At 40.4% G+C, this 27,087-nt stretch overlaps 1 protein-coding gene across 1 annotated transcript in view; it reads right to left on the reverse strand.

The window, feature by feature from the left end:
• Positions 1 to 3,504: 3,504 nt before the first annotated feature.
• klhdc8b (kelch domain containing 8B) overlaps positions 3,505 to 27,087 on the reverse strand; it is a 151,807-nt gene continuing 128,224 nt past the window's right edge. Inside the window, exons 4-5 of the mRNA XM_028583609.1 lie at positions 13,832 to 13,933; positions 3,505 to 3,784 (exon numbers count right to left, since the gene is read on the reverse strand). Of these exons, the coding sequence (XP_028439410.1) occupies positions 3,588 to 3,784; positions 13,832 to 13,933 (299 nt within the window). The 3' untranslated portion in view covers positions 3,505 to 3,587. The remainder of the gene's footprint in view (positions 3,785 to 13,831; positions 13,934 to 27,087) is intronic.

The following is a 27,087-nucleotide window of genomic DNA, read 5'->3' on the forward strand; positions in this document are numbered from 1 at the left end:
TATGTTTTTCTCTCTCGTCTCTTATGTATGAATGCATACAAGTCTTTTTTAAATAAGTTTCCTGTTTTGGGGTGACATAATGGTTTGTTTGTCACGCACCTGCAACATGTGTTCAGTTATTTAAAATAGTTTGTATGTAGCAGATGAATGTCGTCTCTAAATTATGCACCGTTCAATAAGGCTGCAGTATTGTATCTCAGTTTTGTGTGTGTGTTCGAGTAGTAAAATAGACCATTATCTGTTAAATTGTCCAATCATAGCTGTCAATCCAATCTGGCTTTAATTTTCCAATTTCTTTCCTACTGCAAGTCTCACGGTCATTTATCATTTTGAAGCACATCCTACCTTTAATCATCCAGTCATCAAATAAACTCTGGTAGTTTAAAATAAACTCGACATTTTGTCGTTGCTAACATCACCTGTATTCTACAGGCAAGAGCAGTTAAGCTTGTAAATCAATCGCCTAATAATGCAATTTTTTTGTAAAGAACCTGGGACCAAACCAACAGAGCCACTCCTCTGTGTTACAGTAGTCTGAATGGAGGATATGATGGCTGTCTATATTTGAAAAAGCTACCAGTATGGCAGAATAAGAAAGACCAACAGAGGCAGCTTGCCACACAGTAGCACACTGCACTGAGTCATTTGTTCGTTTCATGCCCGACCTCGTCTGCTGTCCACAAGTCACTGAATCTGTCACAAAACATTCTGCACAGCCGCTTTCCTCCATCATCTTTTATTCCTAACTCTTGTACACAAAGCCTGAGACCTCAGCCCAAACAAAAAGTCCATCTTTTGAGTATCAGCTGCTCACCCTGTAGGACTGAAAGGTGCCTCTAAAAGGTTGTAGTAGCTGTTGTCAACTTTAGATTCACAGCAATTACAATAGATTCCAATGGGCACCCATTGTCATGGCAAAAACATGTGTCCATAGAAACCTCTCAAAGCACTCCCAGCATAATTCTTTACCATTTATCTGTGCAGTGCTCATTCAAAACGTGCCTGTTCAGAATGGGCCGCATGCTTGGTCACCGGTACTGCTGCTTCCTTGTTTCCTAAGCAACACACTTGCCATGACATAGATGTTTACCCTAGCAATGATAAAAGCTAGCTATTTGGGACCAGGCTATTTCTGGGAACAGGAAGCGTTCATTCTGAAAGTTACATTGCTTATGCTTGAATTGTTTAAGTTTGTAACATCTCCGGTCTCTCTTTCTTCATCTGTTCTTGAATGTACTGTACGAGCGACGGAGAGCGAGCTGTACCCAGCATATTGTTTTGCGCTGTTAACAGTAAATAGGGGTCCATTCTCAATACTACAGTGTGGAAATAACACACTACTCATAAATATGTCCAATAAATCTTAAGAGCTCGCACTAGACACTGCACTTCCTTGTGTCCTCAGCAATACACCTGCCAAGTGTGAAGTCGATCGGATAAACGGTTGTTGAGAAAATCAAAGGACAGACAGACAGATAACCAATTTTTAGGTTTTAGTTAATGTCAGGCAGTATGTTATTATACTATCTGTAGTATGTCACCTACCGTTTTGGCTAACATGCTAACAGTGGGCAGTAGTTACTAGTGACAGTAATGTGTTATAATAATGTGTTACTTTTCCAGTAACAATGAGTGTAAGGATTACAATTTACTAATCCCAGTTACACTTTGTTTCTTTGACAATTTGGCCAGGAGTCAGTAATCAGTTTTGTCTCATGCCTTCAGTGGAAAGAGCGCTGTGTTATGTGTTAGCCTGGCGCAAGCGCTGGACGTGTTGTAAGGCAGCCAAAAGATTCCACTAACTCCAAGTTGTCTTAATTTACAAGCCGTGTGTTCTTTGTAGTTAGCCACTGATAAACCCACATTCAGGAATCACCTGGGTTTTGTTTATTGGTGGAGAGTTTGTGAACAGCAGTGTCACTCTAACAACAGGACTTAAACCATCTGTAAATACCTCCAAACTGTCAACACGGTTTCATGGCAGTTCGTGAAATGGTCACGTAATTTTTAATCTATTGATAATGTGTACAAGGACACGTTTATCTCATTTTTTCGTGGTGGTCAGCACGTAATGTCGGGCGTGAAATGAACACTATCACCGAAAATTCCGTGATTTGACCACGCAGGTTGGGTTTAGGAAAAGAAGAACGGGGAACCAAACTCCCTATGCGGATTTTCGGCATTTCATACTACCCGCTACCATAGTCGTGCTGTGATCACGCAAGATGCTTCCCATTGAAATACATTAGTTTAAAAAAATCTGCTGATCACCATGAAAAAGGCTGGGTGGCTTTGGAGTTGTTTAAAGGCACCTTTGACGGAGCTGGGATGGGTAACTTAATGCAACCAATTACTTTTGCTGTTGAATAATTAGTTTAGTAATATAATACAAAAAATGTCAAAGAATAATATATAATCTGTAATGACTAGATTTTTCCACTAACTTGCCCAACACTGACTTCAAAATGTTGCCCAGGTATCATCCCTTTGAGATGCTCTTCCCATTTCATCCATCATCTGACTGACATTAATTTGATGTAAATACAGTAATACAAAGTATTACTATCAATCCTAAAAATCAAGGGGAATATACAGTGTCAGGAGACTGATTTCAGGTTATTAATCTGTCTGGATGCTTCAGTGCAGCAGGTATGAGGAACTCTGCATTCACTCCACGAGCAACTACATCCTTGTGCTACAGTGTGAAGGACCGTTTGAGCCTTGGTAATTTTCTCTGGATTGATTGCTGTGGCGCTAATGTTGAAGCAAGGGTGGATAGATGTGTAGCAAAACGAGGTGCCGACCACAGTCAGCTTTTCTACAACAACAAATAAAGGAAACACAGTGACTGTGGTCAATGTCAGCCAACGCTACAGTGGTTGTAGAAAACAGATGGGCTTCTGACTAGCAGTTGCTTGAAGTGTGAACGCATGTCAAGGGCCACTGTTGTTGACACTGTGGTAGCGGTTGCTAGCTGCAGCGCTAACTTTCACACATATACAACACTGCAACAAAAACAGAAGAACCACAACAGACATACACATTCCCAGAACGACACTGTCTGAAACTGTTTCTAAGGTCATAGAAAAGTGTCCGAGCTCGCTGACGCAGCAGCAGGGAAAGCGACGCTGCCGCAAAGAAGAAATGCAGATATGGCCCTATCTTCCTTTGATATCCAGAAAAGTACCCTGCTTTTATTCTGAAAAATACTCAAAAGTTCAAAGGCGTGTTGTTTCTTCAGACACCGTGTGTGTGTGTGTCTGTTTTTTGCTCATTCTTTTCTTTCTCTCTGATTTCCCCAGTGTAGAAAAGCTGTCAGTGTTCTGTCCTCGCTTTAATCTTGTATTCGTCCAGCTCTGTCACAAACTGTCTCTGGAGTTGAAAATGCTTGTTGAATGTCAAAAATTGTTTCTTACATCCCAGTGTACAATAGGAATCCATCAGTTGGACATAAAGGTAGAAAAGTATCTAAATGCGATCTGTGGATCCAATTCATGTGTTTTTGTCTGTGTTTAGCACACACATGAATAAAATATCAATGCCAGTTTGCACTCCTGTGTGTGTGTGTGTTAGCGTGTGTGCATGTGTCACACTGTTTCCGGTAAGCAGAGGGCTTCCACAGCATGACTCGGTCCCTGGGCGACTCCGCCGATGACAAAGAGCATGCTGTTTGTCTGCAGGAGGGCAGAGGAGCAGCGTGCAGTGGGCATGGGCGCCACGTACTCCCAGCGACGCTTCACAGGGTTGTAGCTCTCCGCCGTGCCCAACGGCAATGGTTCATTACCTGCGAAATGGAAAGTAACATGTAAGGATGACAGCAATTATGTTGCAAATGCAGCATAAAGACCTTTACACACACGTGCTGTACACAGCCTCTGTGCTGTTGCATTCTAATCTTCAAGTATAGGCACAACGTGATTGGTGATGCCTTTATTCGTGTTGCAAAAAGCTCAGAAAAAAAACAATGTTGCTTTATCGCTGCTTAATATTCACGTTCTGTGTGAAAGTACTAATGACAAAAACAACAGTTTGAAAACATATATTGACATTCAAATTAATTGCAAAAAAAAAAAAAAAAAAAAAACAGTATGTAAAGGCCTTTAGCCAGGTCTTTATTTCAGTTTGGAAAACTATTTAAAACATACCAATATTCAAGGCTTGAATATTACCGTCTGAACTCGACAAAGCCAATTTCAGCGAGCGGATTTTTGACTTGACTTAATTTTTAGATCTGAATTGAGCTTCTTATCTTTGAATATAGTTTTTGATTATTGGTAATTGGAATTTTATATCTGTATATGTGTGAAGCCCAAAAAATAAATAGAATGTTTCGTTTTTGAAATTGCATAACTTGATATTGGCTACTGGAAATTAGACCACATAAATTCATGAATTCAAGTAATTCAGTGCTATGAAGTAATTGTCTTTCAAACATTCAAGAGTTATTGGGTATTCAGTTGCTTGTAAGATTCAAATCGTTATGGCCATTATTTGCTTCAATAGTGGTCACTCACACACACACACACACACACACACACACAATCAAAGATAAACTCTTACAGCAATGTGATGGAGAATCACCATGACTCCATCTCCCCCTGTTGTCATAAAGACACTAAAAGAGTCTCAGAGAATCAATACAATAATCAGTCTTTTCCTAAAAGAGCTTTTGTCTGCAGCTATAGAGAAGGTGGAGTGAATTTTGGATTGAATATTGGAGTGACATTCGATGGAAAGAATCATGACTCCAAACGAATGCTCATGTTGCTTTGTGTCTGCTGGACGTGTAAATAAGCAACTGATTGCTGACATGTTAGTCAGAACTCTACAAGGAGATAATATACACCGGTGTTGTGTTTACAGCTTGATGCGCTGCCCCCAAATGATCAAAAAAATGTATATAGATATATAAAATACAGTTGGAGATAAATGAATAGATTGTTTTGCCATGTTAAAAAAGATTTAACACTCAAACCGTTATGATAGTGTATCAGCTTTATAGCTGCAAAATCTGTTTTCTTTTCTTTTTTTCTATACTTTCCATAGTCATTGAAACAGGACTTTTGAGTTTCCTTATTTGGAATTTCTTTCTTTGAATGATTATTATATAATCATTTTATCATTATCAATGCTAAACTAAACACTAGGGCTGTACCCGACTCAGAATGTTGTCAGTCGAATCGGATTTGGCTGTTTAATACAAATAATTGACTATTCATTCTGAGGCATAAGCCTGTTTTATTTGCGACCGTTTGTGCATGCGCAACATGGTAAATGTTGCTTGAGATGGCTTGACGCCATGTAACTTACTCAGTGTTACTATAAACACATCTGTTCCTTTTTTCAATAAAGAATATCAAGCATCTCTATTGAACTGCCAGATTTTTTAACATATACTCACCCTGGGTGAAAGTGAGGAGTGCTCACTCTGCAGCTACCTCTGGGGCCCGAAATGTTTAATTTATATTCAAATGTTGCAGGATATTAATTTAATGTGCGTTATTGGATTAAATATGTGCTCCAAGAAGGGCTGACAACAGATTTACAATGATTTAGAACTACACAGCCAGAAAGCCTATTTAAGGATGTAACTTAGTATCACCAAGGACTCCTCTCCTTTCTCAGGTCTGCTGTGCTTCTTTTTATCTCCCTCTGTTTCTCTTTCCCTCCCCCTTTCACCTCAGGTGCAACGCTCACTGTCATTATACATCAGCCAGCACTAAGTTGTTGCCGTTTCCATGGAGACCCACATCATAGCGAGTCCCCAAATGATATGGACTGTTGAGTGTATGATGTGTGTGTGTGTGTGTGTGTGTGTGTGTGTCTCTAAGGAAGACTATTATGATCATTTTGTTCAAAGAACAAAGTGACGGAGCTGGGTCGGCCTTTTCAAAGCAATCTGGGTCTGCTCAGGCCTCGGCTCCATTATCATTTTTTACGGAGACACACATACGTACCCAAACCTGTGATCACACACACACGCACACACACACACACACACACACACACACACACACACACACACACACACACACAGTGCTGCTCTTGGTGCTCAAAGGCTTCCTGCCGTTGCTTTGATTCACGGCCCACAAACGTCATGTCAATTCACCCGCCGCTCCTCTCCTCTCCTCCTCTGTTCTCTCTCTCCTCCTGACCTCCATTCCTCTCCTCCCTACTTCCATTATTTTTAGCTGGTATCTCTTTTGCCTCTTCTTGCCTATTTCTCCTCTAACTTTATTATTTCCTGTCTTTCCTTTTTCAACTCCTCATCTTTCACTCCTTCTAGTCCTTTCTTAGAAACAATTTTTCCTGTACTTTATCCCTCTTAACCATCTGTCCTCCTCCTTGCTCTGTTCACTCTAACTATTCTTCCTACTGTCCTCCTCCTCTCCACTCTCCTGATCTCATTTTGGCTTCACTTTTTCTTCTTTGATGCTGCTCGTCTCAAACTTCTGCTTCTGTCACCCCTCCAACTCTCAAACTCCATTGCATTGTTCTTAGTCTCTCCTGCACCTTTCCTCTTCTCACCTCCTTGCTGTTCGCACGTACACAATACGTAAGCTACAGCGCATACAGCACAGCGATTTGACCTTTTTGTTTGTTTAAAGTTGGTAATGCATGGTTCGCTGTGGTGCTTCATGCTGTAACATTTAGCTTTAACACTCTAGCATCTCATCAGTCCATGATAATCAGTGCGTTCAAGGAGTTATTTCTATTCAGTCCTTCCAGGATTTCGCGATGTTGCGATCGCGGCAATTCACGCAAATTCAATCACCGCAACTTTTCTGCAACTTTGACCAATCATCGCGGTCTCCAGCAAAGCGTCGTCATACGTCAGCAAACTCACTTCCTTGTTTTGTTCAGAAGATGCAGCAGCATGCGCAGCAGACATGTGTGCTGCCAACGTCTCACATTTACCTACAAAAATAACAGCAAAGGACCGTGAAAAACAGTATCCAGATGTTCTTTACGAAAGCGGGGGTAAACTGTTTTGCAAGACGTGCAACGATTTAGACTTTAACGATTTAAAAGTCGCTGAAGTTGCTGCCGTTTCAATCCTGGCTGTCGGCTCTCTGCAGCGGGTGGGGCTACTGCTCCGTTCCCTCCGCGACTGACGCTTGCACACACACAAACAGACACACAAACACACACACAGACAGACACACAAACAACACACACACACAAACAACACACGGTGGATGCAGGAGAAAAAGGAGATGAGACGACACAATGACCTAAATTGAGGACAGCTACGCTCGTTATTGTAAGTGCAATGATACTGTATGAATGTGAGTCCCAGGCCAGGTTAGGAAATTAACTAACAATGTAAAGATTAACAAGCCACTGATAGATATTTTCAAGTTTGATTCATTCAATAAATTATTATTTTTTTGTCGTAAATCCACCAGCCATTTTCATATTATACCAACATTTGCAGAATCCTGAGCCTTTTTGGTAAAGTTACTAGGAAAACTCAGCCCAGGATAGTTTTATTCTCCCCAAAACATGTTTCCTTTTTATTTTTAAAGAACTATACAAAAAAAAAATCGCAACTTTTTTGCAACTTTCAGTGTCTCCCGCAACTTCATTGCAACAAACATACAAAATACATCGCAACTTTCATCGCAATTTTTTACAAAAGCTCCCGCGAAATCAGGCATTTTGGACCACAACAATCTCAAAAAAAGGCCGCGAAATCCTGGAAGGACTGTCTATTGATAAATTGTTGTAATTCACTTTATTATTTAGATGCTATCATTGGGCTGGGTACCGAATTCAATACTTTTTACGCTCAGACTGAAGTGCCTCTAAAGTATCGAGTATCAAGAATTGCCTCATCATTCAATACCCAATTTCAATACCTAAAGAGTAAATCCCATCAGCATCAGCAAACCAATAAGCATGCAGCATGCTTCTACCAATATCTAATAATGCTTGTTATTGGTTGTCTAATGTTCCACGTCGCAGACATACGCAGGAAAAACTCTGTTACGCTCACGTAGTAGGAGCTGAAAAATAAATAAGAAGAGTTGTGCCTTAATGTATAATGTTGTAATTTATTTTTGTTTTATGAAATTGGTATCAAAAAATTACCGTTTAGGAACCAGTATTGAAGTCACAGTATCGGTAAGGAATATTTTTGAACGATACCCAGCCCTGGCTATCACCTCAACCTGCCTCTCCATCTTCTACTTCAGTTACGGATTAGGTTTCTTAACATGTTTGCAAGAGGAGGAGCTTAGAAATAAGCCGTTGTTGTTTAATTCCCAGACATTGACACCAAAACTGACTTTTACTGCTAAGATTCAAGATTGATTTTTGGCTGGATTTTCTTCTTGAAGGGAATTGTTACTTTCATGCTCCTTTAACATTATTAACGTCAAAGATTTATTAGAGGCCTGTTTGTATCAGTGAGAATGTAAAGGTGGGAACAACAGACCTTAAGATAATTGAAAGCTAGAAGACTAGACACCACACACAAGCAATTTCCGCCAATATAAAAAGATTTTTCATTATCTCTTTAACACATGGACGACAAGTAGTTGATTAGAGTCGCGAGGCTGGGCAACCTCCAAAATACCCCAAAAAAAGGTTTTCATGTGTTCCTATAATAAAAACAAGACAGAGTCTGACCTGTCTAGGCTCTGATGATGATAGTCTGATAATGAGGGCCTACAGGTTGATGCTTGAATTTCAATTCCATTCAATTTATTTATAGTATAGATCCTCCCACACCATGCAGCGCTGGAGACTTTTAGCATCAATAACGACGACAATGGCACATGACCAAACGTCCGTATTTTACGAGATGGGAGTGAGAATGTGTTCAAAGCTTCTTAATCATTTTATTTTGGTGCTGTCACTTGTCATCTTCAAGCTTGGGAGTGAGAATAAAAAAACATGAATAATAGGCTACATTGTTTTACAGATATGCTTACAGTGTGTATTGAAGTCACTTACTTATTTTTCTATGTTTGTTCGGTATGATCATTAATTGTAGAAAGGTATTTAGAATTAGACATAGCTCATAGAGATTTGTGCATATGGTTGTAAAACATATTCTCGCATTATGAATAAGGGTTTGAAATTAAGCCTAGTCCTTAGGGTAAATTTCCCGAGGAACATTAATTCCCTCTGCTCACTTTTATGGCAAAGTAAGCTAAATAATAATACATTTAATTTATATAGTGCTTTACATGGTAGGCTAAAAGACACTTTACAGTAAAACCAGCACATTTAGCACATAAAAACAGATATAGCAATAAAACCAACACATAAAACAAGCACATTAAAGCAATTAAAACAGAATGAACAACTTTGTAAAAATGTGGAGTGACTAGTAAGTAGATTTTTAACAACAGCCATATTTCCCTTTTCTGCATATATGCTTACCTCCTCATAACTTTCCTTAATTAGTTGCTGCTCAGCGGGTGAAACATGTGCCGCACGCGTAGTCTCCATTTCTGCATCAGTAAATCTGTGATCGATACCGTGGTCTATTTAAGAAAGCCGTTAAAGTGCACTTATCCCAGCTATCTACACCTGGCTTGACATAGCTTCACCGTCTGATCCTGGCTCGGCAAACGTGCAACCGATTAAGCCGCGATGAGCGGATCACAGTAAGTCAAGCTGCACTTTTTCATTTATCCTGGATATCTTCATTCTACTTTTGTGCAACAGGCCCCTGATGTCTCAGTTTATTTACCCTGAGATGGGAAACTCAAAGTTTTCGGGTCTAGAACAGCTGATTTGAGTTGGTTCAAGCAACTCGGAGTATGTTCACGCGCGTGCACCACCGCTATAAAAAGGCAGCATGAATGGAGTCATGAGACTACGATTCACCATAGTAACAACCACAAACAAACTGGTCGGCGGAAATACTCATGCGCACTCTCTCATCTCTGTTTACACTTGTTTCCTTTTGTATGCATCCTGTCCCAGAAATGCTTGTTACTAACCTAGCTCTGGGGAGTTTACTCCCCAGAGCACAGCAACGCCCTGCTGTGATGTTCATACGCACAGAGTAGTCAGGATCCGGTATTGGAGACTGCACTACACAGTATGACACGATGTGCCCTGCTATGACATGAACTTCCAAGACTACCTTCAAAGTCACTGTTCCATTATCTTTAATGTGACTATTATCGCCACTGTTCATCACACCCCTAACTGGCCCCATCAGACACCGCCTACCAAGAGTCTGGGTCTGCCGAGGTTTCTTCTTAAAGGGAGATTTTCCTCGCCACTGTCCCAATAGCTACTGCTAATGCTTGCTCTTGAGGGAATTACTGTAATTGTTGGGGTTTTGGAATTTATAGAATGTGGTCTAGACCTACTCTATCAGTAAAGTGTCCTCAAGATAATTCTGTTATGATTTGATGCTATGAATAAAATTGAATTGAATTGAATAACTGTAGCTTAGTGTGATTAATCTCTGTACTATCTATCTATCTATCTATCTATCTATCTATCTATATATATGTGTATATATGTGTGTATATATATATATATATATATATATATATATATATATATATATATATATATATATATACCCCCCCCCCAAACCAGCTGGAACAAACTGCAACTGACTTGGTCCAACTTGGTCTTGGTGATCTTGGTGATCAAATTTGACCCGTTTTCTAAATTTCTTTATCGGAAATATGTGCTGCCACTCAAAATAATAAAATGGTTTGAAAACAGTATCCTGACTAAACATTGACATATACCAGTCTGTGATAATCCATCAACAAATACTCATCGGATCTTCACTATAGTGAAAATAATTAATAATTTCTGCTTATTTTACTCTCCGAAATGAGGTATAATTTCATGTACAGTAAATAAAGTTTATTGACCATAAATTCAAAAGAATAAGTGTAAAAGTAGTGGTAATGATTTGGAATGAAGTTGGGTGATAATTTTTACTTTATGCTTCATAAAAAGGCTGAACAGACCGGGTTCATTTTGCTGGGAGGACAACAAGTGCATGGTCGACGGGAAGTCAACACAAGGGTTAATCGGCGAAAAAACATTGTGAATCATCTGTTGCAGTCTGTGTTTTTTGCATCTGCAGCTCCAATATCAATTTCATCCTCTAATGTTTCCATCCCTAGTCTTCAGCGTTACCCTTTCAGAAGCTCACAAGTGTTTATTATCTGTCTTTTCTGTTCATCTCTCTCTGACCTCCTGCTTCCGTTTTTCAGACAGCGAGAATAACACAGCACTTTAGGTCTAAAGGAAGGCCACAGCAAGCCTGCAGTACAGTTTGTGGTATGATGTGTGCTGTACATAGCATCATTACATTCCCTCTTTACAGCACTTATTATATTTTAGCAAGTCATTCACAGGACTCATCCTTGACCTTCTTTCTTGCTTCTTCCAGTTCTTTTGTAAATATGCGTGTAATATAATGTGTAGTATAAGCAAGGTATGTTTACTATGGAAGTTGTTGGGTCTTTTTCCTTAAAAAAAAATTACAATTCGCATCGCCATGGTTTTTGGTCTCTTGATCGAAATGTCAATTCAATGAGCGGCATATTTAATCAGCATAGAAATGGACATTAAGATGCTAAGTTGAAAAAATAATACTTTATCTATAGAGAAAATAATAAGAGGTATAATATTTATCCTTTTGGGACACCGTTGACAACCAGTTGGGAGTAGAATCACCAAACCAATGGAAAGCAGCTCATTTAACAAAATGTTGTGATCAACAGTTTAAGAAGCCTTGGACAGATGAACAAAAAGTGCAGAAAACGTATGCTTTTTCATCAAGTGAGTTAATCTATATACAGTATAATAGGAACATATATACAACTTATGCAAAGACTATTTTAATCCTTCATTCTTAACCTGAACTTAAACTTAAACAGTATTTTGGTCTTTGTGGATGTATTTTCCTCTTTTATTTCCCAAGTCAAGGCATAGGGTTGGAAATGTGCTATAAACCAGCTATGACTCACATGCCCAAAATATCCCCATAGATTAGATGGTGAGCCAGACTCGCAGCTGACACTCGCACAGAGAAAAATATACCATATCTAACTCTGTTCCTCTTACTCTCCCTCACGCTGGCATCTGCACACAAACACACACACACACACACACACACACACACACACACACACACACACACACACACACACACACACACACACACACACACACACACACAGTCTCTTCCATTCTTGTATCTCATTCAACCATCTAGTTTTCTCTGTCTCTGTTGGCGCCTCCTGAATTTCTAACTGTCTCTCTCAGCAGGACAATATTGGCATTTTCCTCTATTTTCGCACACACACACACACACACACACACACACACACACACACACACACACACACACACACACACACACACACACACACACACACGTCCCTACACATTAGGGTCTGTCACTTTGAGCTGTGGAGAAAGAACAAAACTATTTTGTATTAAGCCTACATGGGAATGTGTTAAACAATCTAAGGACTGAGGTGTCAATCAACAAATGGAGAACTATTATGCTTTTCCTTATTTTTTGTAATCCATGTGAGCAAAAACCCCAGATTTCAGACCGTTCTGAAACAGGGATGTTATTGATCAACTGTTTAACCGTTTACTGACAATAGGAATGTTGGATAATTAATACTATACTATAACACGATAATACTACTAACTTAATACTATTGGTTAAACAGTTAAAAATAATATTACTACAACACAATAAAAAGTTATGTTTTTGGCAATACATGTCATTCTATAACTACCACATCAGTGTGTGTGTGTGTATGTGTGTATATATATATATATACACATACACACACACACACACACACACACATATGTATGTGTATGTATATATATATATATATATATATATATATATATATATATATATATATATATATATATATATATATATATATATACACACATACAGTACCAGTCAAAAGTTTGGACACGTTTTCTTATTCACTTGAATGGGAAAGCGTGTCCAAACTTGACTGGTACTGTATATATATATATATACAGTATATGAGTGTAATCTTGCTGATGCATGCAGGTGCACAGGAAAGGGAGTCAATCTCTGCTTAATAAGCATGTCATTGAGGATAAAAGCTGACCTGTGATTAATTTGTAGCATTGCTCAGTCTCTCGTCACACTATATTTACTTTAACAAATGCAGCTCAGTCAAGGAGAAAATGGAAAGTTAATGGAAAATTAATTTAGTTGTGTGTGTAAGCATGTGTATGATGCGCGTCGTGTTTGTGATGAATCAGAGTTTGCTGTTAGCAGTGAAGTCGGCATATACAACTTCACTGTCTGTAGGTGGTGGGGTTTTTTATTATCAAATGAAGCCAACTGTAAGTATACAGGGAATATCTGAACATATTTTAAGTTACCTAGTAATAGTAATAGTAGTATTAATATGGTGATTCTTCAGAAACAACCTTTACTTTGTGCTTTAGAAAGAGTGTCATCATAAACACAAATGGGTTATGTGATTGAAAGGGGCAATCCACCGATTTTACACATGGCAATCAGTTTATTTGTCCTACATTATACATAACTTTATGACTACACAACGTAAAAGTGTTTTTTAAATGTTTGAGTAATAGGTTTTATTGAAACTACAACTCAATTCTATTTCATTATATACCAAAAAATATATAGTACGGTACAGCCATTGTAAGGTATGTCCATGAGCAGACAAAAGGTGCTGCAACATTGGAAATCAATGACAGGATGACCTGTGATTGTTGTGTCTCTCATCCCTTTTTCCTGCATGGGTCAAAGCACCGTGCTGTATTTAATTGACAGAAAAGAACGGATGGAGGTGCTGACCTAGACCACCAGCTGCGATTACTCTTCCTCCCAGGCATCCTGCCACAAAGTCAGCCCTCTTCTCCCTCATCCTGGATGTCCGGCTGGGTTTGATCCAGATACCTGCAAGAGACGAGATACTGTCAGTCATCTTGGAACAGGTCAGTCAAAAACAACAGAAGAAACACGGAAGTTTCTCATTGCCAAAGTATTTAAAAGAAAAACAAAAAACTGCTCTATGTTGACACCAAAACCCAGAAACTCTTTTTTCATATTCAGAGTTAGGATTTTGATAGTCTATATCCTCAACATTCCAAGACATTCCTTCCACTTTCTTTGTGTTGAAATTTTAAATTTGGTGGATTGATTAGAACTATCGTTGACAGGGTAAATTGAGACAGCTAGCTAGACTATCTGTCCAATCTGAGTTTTCTCTCGCTCTGTGCATCTCTGTACTCCTTCAGAATGCTGTGGAGGAGGGTCTGGCAAAGCGAGACTACTGCTGGACAGAGGAAGAGAGAGCAGAAGTCGGAAGGGAGACGCAGAGTAAGAGACGGCAAAAATGGAGTACATAATAGAGAGATCTGTATTTGACAGCACAACAAGGTGCACCTCAGGACCTCCCGCACTCTCCACCTTTCCCCTCCCTTATTCTCTGGCTTGAAACCCACTACCCAACAGCAGATATTTTCTATATTTGGGACAGTGATATGTAGTGACACATCCACTTTCCCACTCCTCCACGTCTCCTCTGCAAAGAGCCTCAGTGTGGGAAATGAGCTGCAAATTCAGGGAAATGCAACAAAATACACAACAGCACAAGCATTCAAAATGTGCTGCATATACATAATGCAAATTAATGCTTAAGGCTGTAAATGATAAGATGCAGAGTACAAATCACTTTGAATGGTGGTACTTTTCTTCCTGTGCTGCAGCCTACCAGTTTTAAATTGTAGTTTTTCACTCATGGATGAAAACCATGGATTTTTGAAAGGGAGGAGGGACATATTTCCCCCCTTATTATACGTCTTCAGTTTCCCTAAAATCAATGTTTGTTGTTATCAGGGTTAGACATGTGACATGAATGCCTGTCCAAAATATCAAAGCTATCCATCTAGTCTCGCTTTGCCAGACCTTCCTGCACAGTGCTGCGGAGGAAGATCTGGCTAGTCCATACAGCATTCCGGGATGGGAGAAAAATGTGCTCTGGTTTATTGGCATTTCTTTAAACCAATCACAATTGTCTTGGGTGGCGCTAAGCACCGGACTCAATGACAGTGCCTCTGCAAAATAGCCTGGGGAAGGAACTTGTTTTGGTGGAACATGTGCTCAGTGAAAAGTTGTTTTAGTCGTGCAACAGAAAACACAGATTGAACAAATAGTCTAGCTAGCTGTCACAATTTACCCAGCAGAGATCTGAGGAGCAGTTAACTATAGTACTCATAATTAGACTGGAGTTTAGAATGCCAACACAAAAAAAAGAGAAGGTGACGGACATCCGGCCGAAATTAAGGGACATCAGGCGGATCTTCTGGCGGCACCTGAACAATCCCTTAAAAGATTCGTCGTTGATATAGACTATCCATCTAAACATTGTTGAGACATTTCACTCAAAACAAAAATGTCAAATTTATGGTGGTATTCCATTCTACGTTGTTTGAATGTAAGTCGGTTTTGGACAAAAAGCAGCAAATGGATGTAACGCGAATGAAGTTGTGTGTATCTTTCTAGCTAGCATTGCTATAAACATATTGACACAGAAGCAGTGCAGTAGTTTGGGTTAAGGCATCTCAGTACCTCATTTAGGAAGTTGGGTAAAATATTAAAACGTCTGCTCTGCTCCCTCTGCCACCATACCTACCCTGACTGGGATAAGCAGCATGATAGTAGATAGAGGTATGGGTGAATGGATAGATGGATGGGTGAACAAATGAGTTGTCAATGGCACGATAAGCTTAGTTTCACATCAGTGTCAGAGGTGCAGGCCACTAAATGGTCACCAGAGATCAGTTATCTCACCTAACAGAAAGCTGTGTGTTTTTAAGTGTACTTTGACTGCAGCCAAGCCTCCGAGCACTGGGGACGACACAAACAGATTGCCAAATTCCACTTTGCACCAAACACTGAGCACGGCAGAGGGCAGAAAAAAAGTTTTTTTAAATTACATTTTTTTAAAGGGCATGTGTTGTGCTGTTCTCTGAACTTTCATGCATACATATTGCATATTTTCCTGTTAACAAGACTTCCTAAACTGCTGTTCAGAAAAAAAAAATTGTTATGCATCGCTTGCCAAGAGAATTAAAAGAAAACACTACTTCGGTGAACACATTCTCATTTCTGTTAGTCAGCAACAATGACAGAGAAGCATTAGAGGATTAAAAAAATAAGCTCTCATAACAACAATGGGATCAACACATTTTCAAAAATCTTCAAAACCAGATACAATTTGATTTCTTGGAGCGGAGAGGAGGTGAGTAAACAAAAGAGGAGAGGTAGAAGAGGAGAGGGAGGTGAGGTGGAGAGGAGGAGGAGACGAAACCGGAGAGGAGAGGAGAGGAGAGGAGAGAGGAGAGGCACGTTTCCAATGTTTCCGAACAAAAATGGGTGCTGTAGTGCTGGCTGTAGGAAAAGTAGCTAAATGGTAATCTCTGAGTCAGAAAAGGGGAAGGCAGAGCCACCAGCAGCTCACTAATAGATATGCTGGCTGCAAAACATCAGCTATTCAGCCGTGGAAAATGGAAAGGCCAGATAACATGCAAATATAGTGCAGATATACGGGAGGAGAGGAGTGAGGAGTTGAGCTTTCAAACAGGCATGCAAGCTTGTAACTTTTTCTGTTTTGCTCTTCTTCCCAGTGACGTCTGTAGATAATTTGGCAGAAATAGCCATGACAGTGTTGTCGTCTGTGTTCAGTTCAGCCTCTGCACTTTTCCTCTGATTGACTGTGTGTGTGTGTGTGTGTGTGTGTGTGTGTGTGTGTGTGTGTGTGTGTGTGTGTGTGTGTGTGTGTGTGTGTGTGTGTGTGTGTGTGTGAGTTATTGATTATATCAATTCAATTCAAAGAACTTTATTTATCCGTTAGGAACTTAATTTGTGTTGAGCATCAGTGCATGTACAGTACCACGAACACAGCATAATCTAACACACACACACACACACACACACACACACACACACACACACACACACACACACACACACACAGTTCCATATAGACAAATAGTAAATAGTTACCAATAAATAGTAACATAAATAGTAACCAAAGCTTGCAAAGTACAATAGATAAATACATGATAAATAAGCATTAAAAAAACAACAATTACATAAATTACATTACAAAAAGTTAAAATAGTAAATGTGTCAATCATTCATATTTCTGATAGATGTAGGCACAAAACTTGTCATGGCTCTCTTGGTCCTGAATATAAGTGATCTGTATCTCTGGCCTGAAGGTAAAAGACAATAGTGACTGTGCATTGTATGATGATGATATGAAAAATAATGTGATTTCATCAAATTTGACTAAATATATCCATAATAATCCAAAGGATTTGTCAATGTAGAAACATGAACTAAATATTTCTTAACCCTCCAAAAGTTATTTGAACTCTGTCAATTTTTTAGTTGTTGCGATATGCTCATTTTTATGCGCAGAGTGTAAATGCGTTTTGATAGTTTCATCTGCAACAGAAATTGCGTCATTGGGTTTTGCAGCAGACGTCACATGACGTGATGACGTCCCCGCGAGTAAACACTTGACGAGGTTAAAGACAGAAGCCTTAGCTTTCTGCTGCAGAAAGAACGAACGCTCTGTTATGGTTTTTATTTTAGATTGTGTCATGGTTGTATGATTCTGTTTCCTGTTTTATTTTGGTAGTCTGGTCTGGTCTTGTTTTACTTCCTGTATTGTGTTTTCCCGCCTTTTGTGATTGTCTGCTCCGCCCTGATGCCTGTTCCCCAGCCCTCGTGTCACCTGTCCCTTGTTAACCAGGCCCGGATTGGCTAATCGGGAGCACCGGGAGAATTGGGCCGGTCTGGTTGTTTGGTTGTGAGGGCCGGTGTTCAGGTATGACACCGGGTTGAAATCATAGTTGAATATTATGGATGCTGTCCCTATGCTGCCTGCACTCGCAGCCCACTTTTTGTATTTACAGTATTTATTTTTTCTTGCAGCCCACCGTTCTCTTCATTCGTGCAGCCCACTCGCAGAGTGCAGCCTGGTCAATGATGACCTATTTATGTTCGGAGTCCTCCGACGGCAGCACCTTGCTAAAAAAAGAAAAAAAAATACGTCAGCGTACACAAGTCACTGGTGCTTGTTGGAGGATGCCACCGCGAGCAAAACTAAGCTGTTTTAAACGGGTAGTAGAAAGCGCAAAACGGCACTGAAAAGGCGTCAATTTAAAAAAAGAGAGCTCTAGAAAGTGACGCAGCCAGATGGACTTTTTCTATTTTTAGCAAAACGCCAAATGAAGACGTTGAGACGGGTAAGCTAAGTTAGTTAGGAGAAGTGACTGCAAACCAGCGTCTATGTTTATGAATCAAACTTGTTCTTGTAGCTCCGCAGCAGCTACTAGTCCAGTTTGCTGCTAACAGTGACAATGAAGAGCCAGTAACGTTACCAAGCAGCAGCTATATGAGCCCAGAACTCCAGTTTGGGCAGGTAGGGTTGCTCATTGACTGAATATTATAAGAATAAATAAGAGTGTTGTGTTGACCTGCTCTGTATGAAAAATGCCCTGGGATAATTAATGATGCCAGATGATTCGGCACCAGCATAATGACACTGACTTGACGTGATCAGAAAGCTTCGTAAAAAGGAGAGATTTGTGCTGAGAATTATGACAATTTATAAAATGTGATTTAGTGTCAGAAGCAGAGCCAGTAGTCTGCATTAGGGATAGCTGCTGTCAGTGTGCATGGCACATCTACTGTAAGCTATTGTTTCACAGTGTGTGATCAAGCAAACATGATCAGATTAGCTACAATATAATCACTTTTTATGCCCAAATATTACTTGTGACCCATTATGAAGGTTGTATGAAATATTCAAAGGAAAAAATAGATGTCATTAGAAAGTGTATCTTGTTCTTTATTTAATCTGTGATTACTTATTTGCACAGAAACAGATTATGATATTGTTCAACATCATTGGGTTGTTGTTAAGATGTTTTTTTAATAAATCTACATTGTGAAGCAACACTTGGAAATAGTGATATTTTACAAAATACACAGAATTACAAGGATGTAGAGAACAGGGCGCTATTGCAGACTTATATACTAAGGTTTTGATTACATTATTTTTAATATAGTCGTTTGTGAAGTAGGCTAAAGTGGGCCGGTCTAAGGCATGAAAATCCAGGGCTGAAAATGAGTCCCAATCCGGCCCTGTTGTTAACCCTTACTTGTTGTATTTAGTCTGTGTGTTCTTTGTCTTGTGTCGGATTGTTGTGCCGTTTAGGGTTTTGTGAGTGAGTTGCGTTTGTTTTTCCTGTCGCTGTACTCCCTGTGGTTTTTGATGACTTTGGTTTTCTCGTTTTTGCCTGCCTGTTTGCCTTAGGACTTCCTTTTGTTATTTGCATCATTTGCTATTAAATCTAACCATCGTGGACATGCTTTAACATCCCAGCAGATTCTTTGTGTCGCATTACGTTTTTTGCAAACGGCAGTTTTCTTTATTGGTGTGTATACGGATCATACTGTAATAGTAAAGCCACTGTCTGCAGAGCCGTCAGAAAACGCTCTGAAACGTTTTTTAAACATTTTTTGTAGTGTTTCCTGGACACAAACCAGTGAGAGCCATTAAAAAGAAATAAATGATTATAAATTATAGTTCTGTTAATGATCATGGTGCTGCAGCCTCAGAATGGGATATAGTAGTAGCTTACTTTTTTCGCCCGCAGGATTGCACCCAAATGAAATTATAGGTGTAATACAATTCAGTTACACCAGTAATATTATAAGTTAACTGTGATAATTAAATATGAAATTAATACACTGTTAATGCTTACGCATTCACTCAAGCAGCAATTTTCTCCCACACCAATTCTCTCTCCGTTTTGCAGCAGCCGTTGTCTTGCTTTTTTAACGAAATGCATGTTCAAACTCGCTGTTTGTGCGCTTGAGTATTTCCGCCGACCAGTTTGTTTGTGGTTGTTACCATGGTGAATCGTAGTATCAAGGCTCCATTCATGCTGCCTTTTTATAGTGATGTTGCATGCGCGTAACCCTGAGTGAACCTACTCTGAGATGATTGAACCAGCAATTGTTGCTATAACCTGGCCCAAGACATATTCTCTTGTTTAACAAGTTTAATGTTTATTTGTGCATTGTCCCTGTTTCAAATAAATCAATTTCCAACTCAAATCAGCTGTTCTGGAACCAAAAACTCTGAGTTTCCCATCTCAGGGTAAATCAACTCCGAGATCAGGGTTAGACTCAGAGTTCGTTAAACCTCATTCCTGGAACGGACCCCGGCTCTAACAAATTGTGACAGGTTGATTAAAAGAGAATCATATAAACAATCTCCTGCAGCCGTCGGCGGGAGCTCAGTTCTCTAAGGGTTAACTACGGTGGCCCTGAAGTGTAAACCATGGCAGCAAATGCCACAACACGGCAGTATTTAGCCACCCAGACACCCCAGCATTAGTAAGATTGAAACGGAAAGGGTAGGTACATATTAGATCCTTGTCCTGATTGGTTCCACTGTGTCATTTACAATGGACACTGATCCTCGTCTGTAATTTACAAATGGGTCCGATTAGTTTTTTTTTTTTTTTTTTTCGTTTTCATTTGAACCAAGAAATTATCAAATAGAAAAGCATGGTTTTTTTTTTCTCATTTCAATTCAAAAACAAATAAATGAAAATGCAGAGCCATATTTCCATTTTTGGTTTCTGATTTTGAAAAAGAAAAACGTTACAGAATGGCCATTCTAAACGCTTGGCTTTTATTTTGAAATACTTTACTTCCGCGTCACCTCACCCTCCTCTTCTCTCCTTCAAAATTTGCTAAAAACCCAAATCAGAGCATTTTTTGAGTTTGGTCGTTTTTTGGAATCATTTTTTTTAATTGAAACAAATCAGGAAAAAAAATGCTATTTCTGTTTGATCCTTTCTTGGTTCAAATGGAAAAAGCAATGCAACCAATCGTAACGAGGATCAGTGTCTAATATGTGGCATTTTTCTGTCGCATTGTGGGATTTGCTGCCCTGCTTTGCACTTCAGGGCCACCGTAGTTAACCCCCTGACCACTATAATTTTATCAAGTGTGAGAGAGAAAACCGGTGTGCCTGCCCTGTCACATGTCTATTCTAGCACAGCCTCTCACAAAGCCTATCAAGCAGAAAGCTACCAAGAGACAGAGCGAACCCTTCTACCATACAAAAACAAAACCTCACATGCAGCATTATTCACTGCTGCCTTAACCTATTCGAGGACAAATGAGGTGCCTCAAGGAAGGGAATGCCGCCATTCATCAGTAGAAATGATTCATTCTATTGCCCCAGCCAACCAGAAACTTTGGGGAAAAGGAATGAGAAGGCAATAATTTCATTTGGCCATTAATCCTTTTGTTCCTGGACTAACTGACTGCTGGGGCTACGCACACAGACAGAAAGGCCGTTGAGTGACGTGTGGGGCAGACATGTGTCTGGTGGACTCAGCTGGAGGAGAGGAGAGTGTGTTATTTAAAGCTCCGAATCAATCCTCTTCATTTTCCTGTTTCGCCCTCCCAGACACTAGCACTTCCCTCTGTGCCCATTGTGAAGCTCAATAACACACACACACACACACACACACACACACACACACACACACACACACACACACACACACACACAAAAATGCAAGTAGGCAGATGTGGACACATTTTTTACCTATGCATAGAAAAACTATCTGTCTCTGATACACACACTTGCACACACACGCTGCATCTGCCCTATGAAAGGATACAGTTAAACCCCACCAACCCCCACCCCCCATTTCCAAATTTAATCACAAGTTAGAAAAGGGAAGATATTGGCAAGGAAAGGAGGTAATAATGGCAGCAGCATGCCCTCTCTGGGATAACATTCTGATAGATGTGCTTCGCATATTTCAGGCAGAAATCAAACAGCTGCACCGCTTGGATCACAACCCACATCCATCCATCCATCCATCCATCCATCATCATTCGCTTATCCGGGGCCGGTTCATAGGGGCAGCAGCTTAAGCAAGGTATTCCAGAAGTCCCTCTCCTTAGCAAAGTTTTCCAGCTCTTCCTGGGGAACCCAGAGGCATTCCCAGGCCAGATGAGATACATAATCTAGACCCAGGACACGCTGGGTCTACCCATGGGTCTGCCCAGAATGTATATGTAACCAAAAGTGAACTTGGTGTTTTTGGGCCCTATCTTGCACCAGGCAAAATGTGGGCTGCAAAGCCCGACGCAAGTGTCTTTGCTATTTTAAGACCATCCAGCGCCCACGTCGTTTAAATGGCAAATGCACCTGCGCCCCTCTGTGCGCCCATGGGAGTGCTGGTCTTACAGAGAGGTGTGTTCAGGTGAATTCTTGGCGTATTGCTATCTTGAGGTAGCAGGAAGTGATCGTGCCGTTGACCAACAAAAACCTGGTCTAAAGTCAATAACGCAGCATTTCATTGTTATTTTAACAGCGCATTAGTAAAATGTGCCTAGGCTCGTGCACCGTGCGTGCACACTATGCTTGTTACACACACAGGGACGCACAGCAGCACACAAACAAAAATTACAATGTGAAATAGTATTATGATATGATCTGCTCGCACACTTTCACGTAACGCACGAACAGATCAGTTTCTTCTCCTGAAAATCTCTCCTCCCAGCTTAGCAAATCCACCATCATAATAGCAATGCGCCAAGCAGTGATGCTCAGATTAGAGTAACGCGTTACTAGTAACTACGTTACGTAACGCGTTACTCTAATCTGAGCATTTTTTTCAGTAACGAGTAATCTAACGCGTTACTATTTCCAAACCAGTAATCAGATTAAAGTTATTTATCCAAGTCACTGTGCGTTATTATTTGTCATTTTCCTTAGTAAAAATATATATTTTTGCTTTCTTCTTGCGTCTCGGGGAGTGAAGTCACGTATGCGACAAGTCACGTTTTCAGCATGTGGACAGTTCACGTGTACCACGCAGCGACACAAACGTAAATTTGAAGAACCATTTGGAGTCGCAGCGCTGCAGTCAAACTTACAGAGCAAGTCCCAGCAGGTGGAGTGAAGCAGAGAGGAGGTCCCCCACCACCCAAACAACAAAAGCTGGACTTCGGTGCAAAACCAGTAAGTGGGGGAGAGTTGAAGAAATTGGTCGGGCAGTAGGCCTATGTTGTAGCGGAAATCCTGCCCTTAAACACGGCTGACTCGCTCTCTTTCGTGCCATAATAAACCAGATCCTACTACTGGCAACGCTGAGCTGCCTCACAGTAAACCGGTTGTCATGTTTATGTTGAGGCTGTGGGGATGTTGTCGGCAGCTGCTGCATTTAACTAATAAAGTAACTTGTAATCTAACTTCGTTACTTTTAAAATCAAGTAATCTGTAAAGTAACTAAACTACTTTTAAAATTAAGTAATCTGTAAAGTAACTAAGTTACTTTTTCAAAGTAATTGTGGCAACACTGGCGCCAAGGTACAAACGCGCCTGGTTTTTAAAGGGAATGGGAGATGACACTGGTTTATTGCATGTTATGCGCAAAACACCCCTATGAATTAATGAAGAGACTAAGTACAACCCTTTTAAACCACGTGCGTGGCGCACGGACCCTTTTTTCCGCCGTGAACTACCAAAAGTGGATTTGGACACGCCCTAAACACACCAGCGCCAGGCGCTTCACACCGTGCGCTTAGATCGCTAAAGTAGGGCCCTAACTGGCAATTTCCACCGGTTGCAGAACGGTTGCGGAACAGTTGCAGAACGGTTGCAGAACGGTTGTGGAACGGCTCCGGAACGGCGGCGGAGTCAATAGGTTTCCATTAAAGTCAATGTGTGCATTTCCACTGACTGCAGAACGGCTGCGTTCCAACGGCGTCCCAGCTCTGGTGGTCCACAGCCCTCCGGAGCAGATACACAGAGCTTCTATTTTTGACAGACGCCGGAGAGCTCCGCAGCAATTCAGCACAATTCAGACTGTGCGGGACAGGAAGTGGAGCACAGAAACAAAATAAAACATCCACCGTGCTCACGGCGGATCATATTTCCCTGCACTACACCTTGAAAACACAGCACAGAGTTGTTTCCCCTCTCCTCCTCTGGATGGAAACTAACTGTTGTTGGTTTTGTGGCTCTATTCTACGTGAATTTGCGAGCTCTCGTGGGTCCTAGTGACTTCAGCTGTCAGTCATGGCCGCAGCCGTTCAGCAACAAATCCGGACCCGGTGGGTATTGACGGACAGCGGAGCACGGAGCCATTCCGCAACCGGTGGAAATTAGGAGTTAGCGTGCTTGCATCTTAGTCACTTACTGTAACCTTAAAAGCCCTATACCGTTGTGAAAACAATTAAGATTAATAATAGGCCTGTCAGTTTAACACGTTATTAACAGCGTTAACGCAAACCCATTTTAATGCCGACAATTTTTTTATCGCGCGATTAGCCTATAGACAGTTAAAGAAGGGTTAACGTTCTTTCGGATCTAGCTAGACCGGAAGCAAAATTACGAATCCCACTATGGCCACGCCAAGACCCGCCCTACGAAGCAGCTCGATTGGTTGGAGTTAGGCATTTCACCTCAAGTGGTTAGAATAGCGGATTTGTCAGGGGATAGGACCTGAACAAATGGGGTTACGTTACCTTGGACGCCTGGCCAATAGTAGTGATTGAAGGGCGGGTCTTGACGTGGCCATAGTGGGATTCGTAATTTCACAGACCGGAAACAAAACAGACACACGCTGCGGCCGCACACATTTGTTTGGGCTTGCGAGCCGCGTAGCTAGTAGGCTCGTCACGGCGATTAGCTTCGGAGCGAGTAGTGACTCTACAGTCAGTGAGAGAAACAAAGTGTCTCCTCTGTTCTTTCTGACCACGGTGGGAAACCTGTAGCAGGAAAAGTTAACCCTCTCCTTGATTTTCCGTTGGTTATGGAGAACGAGAACCAGGAAATGAGTCTGGGGAAACCATAGTCGCTATGACGACCAGCCACGCTCGCCTCAGGCATGAGGCAGTACTATCTGCAGTGGAAAATGGAGGTAACAGTGTTACATTATGTGACAGATTATTAGCTCCAAGTGAGAATGTTAGTGTGAAATTGAACACTACGTATATACCAATGTTGTTTTCAATAAAAAAAACATTTGCACAAAGCAAGCCAATCCACTTTTCCACGTTGATAAGAGCATTAAAACGAAAAAATATAATGAGACAAAAAGAAGGGACATTTAGAATAGAAAAAATGTGTGATTAATTGCAATTAATCGTGAGTTAACTATGACATTAATGTGATTAATCGCGATTAAATATTTGAATCGTTTGACAGCACTAATTAATAACAATCACAATTCTAATTGACCTATATTGTGTGGCCCATAAGGAAAAATAAATTACTTTTATAGTACTTTAAATAAGGTGGGTTATGTCACGGTTAGAATCATTTCATGTTGTAGTTGTGCACCATAATAATTCATAATTAATCCCCCCTTAAAACCATAGAACTACTTGAGTGCACACATTTCAACATTACATTTGTGATTATGATTCATGCTAAATTGAAAAATGATTTATATCATGAGGATATGATTTGACATGATTTAATCTAGAATGCAATACATTACCTTTAAGATAATTCACAACAGTATTCACCACTCAGACATACTCAACACTAATCTCAGCACATGAATCATCACTGGAAGTGTTTTCAGAAGGAAGAGAAATGACCTTGATATATCCAAGGTGTTGAAAACAAGCTTGATGTGTTTTGTTGTCCCCACACACTCGGCTGAGTTACATCAAGGTGGAATATATCTGCATCTGTTGGACTGATGGTGAATCCACACCGAGCTGTACAGGCAGGTAGGATGAGATTTCATCAGACCAATGTAAAAAGAAGTAGGCGGCTTCTGAGGTGCTAGCAGTCATTTAGCCTGCTATAAGCAAACTAAAAACCAAACGAAATGCTGTCAAACACCCACACGCACACAAGCTGTTGGTAGAGTAATGTAACAGGCAAACAAGCAGGCAAGCAGCGGATTGCTGCAAGTTAAGCATGACCGCATTTTAATTAGCAAAAACTAATATGGAAATAATATCAGTCAGCCAACCAGTAAGAATGGCAGCAGGCAGATGCAGGCTATTCTTAACCCTTTCATGGGTTTTTATCCACTGTTTCATACAGCTCATGTTGTGTGTTAGGATATCAAGTTGAAAAGTCAGTTGTACTTAACTCAACCTGTTTGAGCCATCACTCGGCTGAAGCACCATCTGTTAGACCCGAAAAAGTCACCAGGGAGCGCTGAGTTTTACATGTACTATGTATAGATTTTTTCAGTGTCCCCCTTCCACAGAGTTAGTGACAGAAAAAAAATCTCTTGGCATGTGGCCTGTTCATGGTGGAGTTTCTAAAAGGAATCGTATTTTTATGCACAGTTGTGGCATTGCTTTATGGATGGTTGCTCCAGACTGAAATATATCAACTGTTGGATGGATTTCCATTACATTTAGTTCAAGGTCAAGGCTTCTTTATTTGTCTCCCTTGGGAGAAATTTGTGTTGGACAAGGGCAAGATGCTGCATGGACAATACAAAAACACAGGCAAAACATCAAAAGAAAAAACATCGTGGACAGTAAAACCACAGACGGAAACACAAAAACATAGACAACGTCCAAATGATCAACTCATGGACCGCTGCTATGTAAATACATACTAATGACTGACCACATTCAGCATGCCTGTACAGATATTATCCTCAATTATAAGAGCATAAGTACTCTGGGTTAATTGTAAACACTTTGGGGACAGCATGACATTTAATGACGTGACTTTTTATTTCATACATCATCACAGATACCTGCAAAACCGATGACATTCCCACCAGCCTCAGCTGTACTTTGTGTTTAGTGTTAATGAGCAACTGCAAAAAGAAAACATTTCCCATGTTTTTTTGTAACTGGGACATCACGTTACATGCTGCTTTAAAAGCCTAAAAACGTTTGGTCTTTCCTGTTCTTTCCTCGCTTAACCAGGTTTTCAGATGGATCCCCTGGTGCAACACAAAGACTCTAGAGGTCTCTGTCCATCTGCATTACTTTATCTGGCTCACTGA

This window comes from Perca flavescens, chromosome 7, assembly GCF_004354835.1.
Source record: "Perca flavescens isolate YP-PL-M2 chromosome 7, PFLA_1.0, whole genome shotgun sequence".
Lineage (NCBI taxonomy): Eukaryota > Metazoa > Chordata > Actinopteri > Perciformes > Percidae > Perca > Perca flavescens.